General features: G+C 37.2%; 1 protein-coding gene across 1 annotated transcript in view; it reads left to right on the top strand.

The window, feature by feature from the left end:
• The first annotated feature begins 1,161 nt into the window (after positions 1-1,161).
• LOC107668211 (proline-, glutamic acid- and leucine-rich protein 1-like) overlaps positions 1,162-7,273 on the top strand; it is an 18,028-nt gene continuing 11,916 nt past the window's right edge. Inside the window, exons 1-10 of the mRNA XM_016460011.1 lie at positions 1,162-1,327; positions 1,662-1,726; positions 2,888-2,993; positions 3,119-3,268; positions 3,927-3,998; positions 4,074-4,133; positions 4,242-4,398; positions 4,947-5,079; positions 5,215-5,302; positions 5,427-5,515. Of these exons, the coding sequence (XP_016315497.1) occupies positions 1,187-1,327; positions 1,662-1,726; positions 2,888-2,993; positions 3,119-3,268; positions 3,927-3,998; positions 4,074-4,133; positions 4,242-4,398; positions 4,947-5,079; positions 5,215-5,302; positions 5,427-5,515 (1,061 nt within the window). The 5' untranslated portion in view covers positions 1,162-1,186. The remainder of the gene's footprint in view (positions 1,328-1,661; positions 1,727-2,887; positions 2,994-3,118; positions 3,269-3,926; positions 3,999-4,073; positions 4,134-4,241; positions 4,399-4,946; positions 5,080-5,214; positions 5,303-5,426; positions 5,516-7,273) is intronic.

Below are 7,273 nucleotides of genomic sequence, written 5' to 3'. Positions count from 1 at the left end.
TTATGCACCAAAAGCTTGTAACACTCCAAAGAGAAAGGAACAATTTAAATCGCATCATATGACCCCTTTAAGTAATTAACCTTAACATCACAAGGTTTTTAAGATAACGAAATGCACAAATTCAGTTAAGTGTGTCCAAACTTGAGGCTGGTAGTGTATGCTTCTTGCTAAATTAATAAATTGGTTATAAATGAAGAATTTTATATATATATAAATAATTGAATTCCAATTCACTGTATACGTCATTTTAGTCAATAAAATGTTATTTTAATTCAATGGGAAAATGCTATTTAAAAAATATTTTAGTACATGCTCTTTGTTTTGTTCAGCATTTTGGGGGAGAAGAAAACTTATTTATGGTCTTAACAATCCTGAATCTGTGCCTCTCTCTTAGTGTAAAGTAAGAATACATAGAAAACAATAACATTTCAACAATTTTCATAAAATACTCAAATCTTCTCAAGTATAGCATAAATGATTTTTCGAAGTGTTTGTGCGTTGAATTTATTTAATACACGAGTTTCACAATTTGAGTTGAATTACTGAAATAAATGAACTTTTCCACGACATTATAATTTATTGAGATGCACCTGTACATATATTAACCGGTTAACATCTGCACGCTCAATATGGCAAGCCCAGTTAGCTTAAAATATTCCAAGCGTTACTCGTCGTAATTGCATTTTTACTAGTAACAATTCAATTAGAGAGCTCTACAATTAAATTCTTACTAGTAAGAATTCCAATTAGAGAGCTCTCTAATTCAAGTGTTACTAGTAAGAACTAAATTAGAGAGCTTTCTAATTCAATTACAGAGCTCTGCAATTAAGCATATCTTTAATTAGTTTTATACTAGTAAGAATTAAATTAGAGAGCTCTCTAATTCAATTACAGAGCTCTGCAATTAAGCATATCTTTAATTAGTTTTTTACTAGTAAAATTTGAATTAGAGAGCTCGCTAATTGGAATTCTTACTAGTAAAAACTCAATTAGAGAGCTCTCTAATTGTAATTGTTACTAGTAAAATAGCAATTACGACGAGTAACACTGGGATTATTTTAAGCTAAAACGGCTTGCCATACGCTCAACACAGAAGAGAGTACTGACTAGACGCTGACGCGACGTGCTGACGTCAACCGAGCTATACACTCGTCGCGGGATTTGCGCGTCATACAGGGGCGCTAAGATGGCTTCAGCGGCTTGGCTGCATGGCCCCAACATAACGCGCTTAACAGAAGGACTAGTGTCTGTCCTGAAGGAGGATAGACCTGAATATCTACCTGCACTTCTAGCAAACTACCGTGAGCATGGAGTGGTTGGGACTCAGGTAGGACTGAAGTTTTTCCTGGTAGTACGCGCGCTTCTTTGATTTAAATAGAAGCGTTGTGGTGATGTTGCGTTCCTCGCTTGCAGTGTTTACAATGTGAATATGAATACGAAACATTATAATTATGATTTAATGACATGTCTAATGACCATAGTGCTTGTTTATGTGGTAACTGAGCTGATAATCAAGTTCACATTAGTTTCGTGTTTGTATGTTTCATATGTAACGTTAGTCTTATTCTTTAACATACCTCTCTGTTTCCTTTGAAAGCACGCTGAGGAGATGTTCTTCTGTCTGTTTGTAGTAGTGACACTGGTTTTGAATGGTTTTTCAGAGCACGGGAGCTGTGGGTGGTCTGGTGGGCATCAGTAATGCACGCCTCGGGTCCAGTAAGACCAGGTGAGCTATCAGAGTAAAACTTCTGGCTTTTTTTTTACACAAGATCTTCCCAGCCCTACCATTGCATTTTTTGTAAAACATTTAAAGACATTTCTTGCTTGACCAAATCCTGTCGATGCTATTAGTCTTTTTTTTTTTTTTTTAAACAACTCTTCATTTATTCTTTATTTCACACTTTCATCTGAGTTCTAGATTGTCCTTTTCTGATCAAATCAGCAACTTTGTGTTTCAGTATTTTTCATGTTACTGCCTTATGTTCAAACGTTTTGTTAGAACAAGCATTATTACAAGAAAATAAATTGTTACATTGTCACTTTTTTTCTATTTCAGGATTAAAACCAAAGGTGGTACATAACCATTAATAGAATAGAGAAAAATAATAGAAGAGAGGGGGGAAATATAATAATAGAGATTAAAAATCAATTAATAAATTATACATACATTAGACAGGAGGTTAGATGTTAAGAGACTAAAGGTAATCTATAAAGGAATGTAGTTTACGAAGTAAATATATATAAATAAATAAAAACAATAATTTTTCCAAGAACATCTAACTTTTTTCCAGTTAAAAACAAAACAATGTTACTGCCGCCTTAGAATAACTTGCTGTATGTGTTGTGTTCCTCTGTCGTTTTAGATAAAAGTGTCTACTAAATGAATAAATGTGACAGTAAGATTCTCTCTTAGGGGCCTCTGAATGTGACCCAAAATAAATTTTGCAAAGTGTTATTTATAACCAGTGTGAAATTCAGCAAAAACAATTAAGTTTGGCATCTACATATTCTAAATGCATTTTAATGATCTTGTTGTGAACAATTCATCTATTGATATTTTATTTTATTTTGATATCTACATTTTTACTCAAAATGTCATAACTGGACCTTGCGGTGAAGCAACAGACTTCTTTCTGGAGATGTATGCCGGATTTCTCCAATCATTCAATCCACTTAAACCCCGCCTCTTTCTTACAACCAACTGCAAACTCACATTCAGATCTAACTCCATCCAATCAACCGATGAATAGAATCAACTCCCCACCCTACTTTTTTTTCTTCTTCGCGAATGCATTCACTCGGAAATACATCAAAATATGGAAAAACAGATCTGTCGCTACTTCGGTTTTATCTCGACTTCATATGGACTTGATCACGTGTGTTTCAGGTTTGAGGGTCTCTGTCTCCTGTCCGTGCTGGTGAAGGACAGTTCGAATGAAGTCTTCCAGCAGCATTGCCTTTCATGGCTGCGAACACTGCAGCAGGTCATTCAGGTAAGAGATGTCTTCAAGCATTTGCCTTCTATTCTCTTGCCTGGATCCACTTAATAGGTCTTTCCCGATATTATTCAGTCCTGCATGATTTAGTAATGTATCTACTGTTGTTCTCAAACACACAGTCGCAGGCCCCTATCCCCACCGTGCATCTTGCTGTGAGTGTGCTGCAGGACATGTTGCAGTACTCATCCCAGCTGCCAGAGCTAGCCAGGGAGGTGGGACTCAACTCCATCCTGGGCATCCTGACCTCCCTGCTCAGTCTCAAATCTGAGGTAAAAATGCTTGCATATGCATGTCACATTTAGCGTAGATTTAGATCAGTTAAAATGTAGTCTTAAATCAAATTTATTTTGTACTATTGTCACTGTTGTCCTCATATACAGTACCATTCAAAGGCTTGGGGTCAATACTTTTGTTGTTGTTTTTTATTTAAAGAAATTAATATTTTATTCAGCAAAGATGACAATAAAGATATTTCTATTTTTTTAAACAAAAGGTTTTTACTATCCTAAACAATTTTGTCATGGTTTCCACAAAGATATTAAGCAACACAACTGTTTTCAACATTAATAATGTAATACTAAATGATTCTTGAGCACCAAATTAGCATATTATAATGATTTCTGAAAGATCATGTGACACTGAAGACTGGAAGAATGGCTGCTGAATTTTCATCTCAGGAATTTTTGCCACCACAGGAATAAATTACATTTCAAAATATATTAAAATAGAAAACAGTTATTTTAATTTGTAATAATATTTCACAATATCATTTTTACTGTATTTTTTATCAAATAAATGCAACATTCATTAAAATATCTTACAGACCACTAACTTTTTAACAGTATTGTATATTGTTTAATAAACTGAGAACAATTAAAATGGTTGTGCCACAAAAAGCATCAAAAGGAGCAATTTCTTTTGTCATAGTGCCACCTAGCTGCTATGAAAGGAATGATGGCGTGTATGATCTACTACCCACGGGCCTGTGGATCTCTGAGGGTCAGTATAATCATTAATAATATGTTTTTGTGCAGTTACTGTGTATCTGAAAAAGCTAATCATTGTCCCTTACAGGAAAAGCTTGGAGCGTATTTCCTGTCTAAGATGGACTCAGATAATCCTAAAGTACAAGAGGTTAGTTACGTCTGGTTGTGGAATTAAAGGATAATGTGCGTAGTTGACTGCTCAAAACAAATGAATCAAAACTTCTGCATCATGATTTTCATTTTTCTTTATTGGTAGGTGGCTTGTGAAAGTTTTGGCCGATTGCCCTGTCTCGGTGGGGTGTTGGAACGAGGGGGAGGAGGGCGCAGGGCTGAGGGCTGGACCAATCAGCTGCACTGCCTTCTAGCATCAGCCAATAGCATGCTGGGACAGTTGCACCAGGGTGCAGAAACAGGTATTTGGTGTGTTCTGAGTGTTTGTGTTAGGGCTGCACAATTAATCGAATTTCTAATCGCAATTACAATTACGGATGCCACAATTACATAATCGTTCAAAGCAGCAATTAATCGTTCAAAGTCCACTTATGTTATTTTGCACGCTTCAGATGCTTTTTTTTCTTTCTACATGTTATCTTAAGGGTTTTTCCATTGTTTTAATTTTAGTTTTAGTATAACATTATAATACCATGCATATTTGTACCTTTTTATTTAAAGAGAAACCAATCCGATTTATAGTTGACATTTGAGGCTTAATACTATAGAAAAGCAATAAGTTTTTCAGTTAGTGTTTTCAGCTTGTTTATTTTCATATAAAAATATGGCATGCAGTTGCTTCAAAGGTGTAAACATCATTCATTTAATCGTAAATTAATAATCGCAATTACAATTTCAAAGGAATAATCGACAATTATGATTTTTGTCATAATCGTGCAGCCCTAGTTTGTGTTGTGTTGAGAGAAACATTTGTGTTAAGTACTTGTTTTTTTCGGCGTCGCTGTTTCAGAAGGAACAGTGCAGTATGAGGGTCCTGGTGTTGAACTGCCTTTCCCTCCCCTGGATGATGTAGATCCACTTCTGATCCTTCAGCTCCATCATCGTTACAAGGCCGTTTGTCTGGCTATTAAACACACTCTTAGGTAGTGGTGATGTTGTGTGACTAAATTCATGCTATTTGTAAAGCTGTTTTTTCCTGTCTGTTGAGCTTAGTTCATTTTTAATGAAGATCTTTGAGATATTGGTCCAGATTTGTGAGACGTGTTTCCCTCAAATAGTGCTGATCCTGCATCTTCAGTTCGTCTACCTGTTCAGCATGTTCTCAAATTGGTGTGTCAAGCCCTGGCAGTCAACACAAAGAGCATTGTAAGGCTTTAACTCTCTCTCTCTGTATGTTTATGTGCATCTTGATATTAAAGTCAGTTCATGATATTATTCACTGAACTTGCTTAACATTGATGTGGACACTAATTGAAGGGGTGTGTTTTAGAGTCCAACAGGAGAGGGCTGTCTGAAGCTGTTGGTTTTACCCTCTATACACAACGACACTCTAGAGCTTCTCTCTGCTCTCATCAAGGCGTAAGCAGACACACACACACACACATTTACTCAACTGTCTAAATGGGGACATTCCATAGACTTCTTTTGTTTTTATATATAGCTATTACTAAATACTGTAGCTTTCTGCATTTTTTACAATTATAAAAAAACAGATTTAGCTCGTAGCTTTGTCTGCAAAATATGGTTAAGTAGGTACACACACCACAGGGCTTAAAGTTCTCCAGCACCGTGCCAGATCTCCGGCGTGTGGCGTTTAGCTGCGGGAAAATAAGATAGTCCTCCTACGTTTAAAAAAAACTTGTTGATATCACGTTCAAGTTAATGAATTAGCCTACCAATGTATGAGAGGAACACAGCTTTCACTCTCAACCAAACTAACATTACTAGCCAATCAGACATTTTTGGTCCTATAAACATGAGACTGCAGAGTCGCAGCTGATGAGCGTGACACGTTCTGAAAAAGATGCGAGGCGCAATGGTCAAAGATTTCCATCTAGAGCCATATTTATATGGAAAAGCTATTTTCTATATAATTAACGGAGCTTTGTAAACAGCTCAGAATAATCACGTCATCTCCATAAGAATGATATGATTGGCAGAAAAAGAAAAGGTCCTGATCTGTTCACAGATCTCTTAACGGCAATTTACCAGTGAAGACTGTATGTGTGAAAGGGGCTAAGCTCTTCCTCTGCATATGCGGCGAGTTCGGGTTGCTTAACGTTCATCTGGGAAAACTGTGCGTTATCTCACTTAATTTGTAACTTAAGTCATATATAAACCTATGCCAACACAGAATACATTAACATATTTCTAAATATGCGATTTATTGTAGATCGTGATTTCAAAATAAAAGTTTCTCACTTTGCATATGGCCAGATATTGCAATTAAATGGATTTAAACGTCGTTGAATCACATGAAACATCACCGCCGTTGGCGCCCTCTGCAGGTATTTGTTATAATATAGGCATACATTATGTACACTGAACAAAATTATAAACGCAACACTTTTGTTTTTGCCCCCATTTTTCATGAGCTGAACTCAAAGATCTAAGACTTTTTCTATGTACACAAAAGGCCTATTTCTCTCAAATATTGTTCACAAATCTGTCTAAATCTGTGTTAGTGAGCACTTCTCCTTTGCCGAGATAATCCATCCACCTCACAGGTGTGGCATATCAAGATGCTGATTAGACAGCATGATTATTGCACAGGTGTGCCTTAGGCTGGCCACAATAAAAGGCCACTCTAAAATGTGCAGTTTTATCACACAGCACAATACCACAGATGTCGCAAGTTTTGAGGGAGCGTGCAATTGGCATGCTGACTGCAGGAATGTCCACCAGAGCTATTGCCTGTGAATTGCATGTTAATTTCTCTACCATAAGCCGTCTCCAAAGGCATTTCAGAGCATCCAACCGAACCGGCCTGACAACCACAGACCACGTGTAACCATACCAGCCAAGGACCTCCACATTCAGCATCTTCACCTCCAAGATCATCTGAGACCAGCCACCCGAACAGCTGCTGCAACAATCGGTTTGCATAACCAAAACATTTCTGCACAAACTGTCAGAAACCATCTCAGGGAAGCTCAACTGCATGCTCGTCGTCCTCTTCGGGGTCTCGACCTGACTGCAGTTCATCGTCGTAACCGACTTGAGTGGGCAAATGCTCACATTCGATGGCGTCAGGCACTTTGGAGAGGTGTTCTCTTCAAGGATGAATCCCGGTTTTCACTGTACAGGGAAGATGGCAGACAGCGTGTATGGCGTCGT

Source organism: Sinocyclocheilus anshuiensis, unplaced genomic scaffold, assembly GCF_001515605.1.
Source record: "Sinocyclocheilus anshuiensis isolate Anshui unplaced genomic scaffold, SAMN03320099.WGS_v1.1 scaffold337, whole genome shotgun sequence".
Lineage (NCBI taxonomy): Eukaryota > Metazoa > Chordata > Actinopteri > Cypriniformes > Cyprinidae > Sinocyclocheilus > Sinocyclocheilus anshuiensis.
This window is presented reverse-complemented; position numbering and strand designations above follow the sequence as displayed.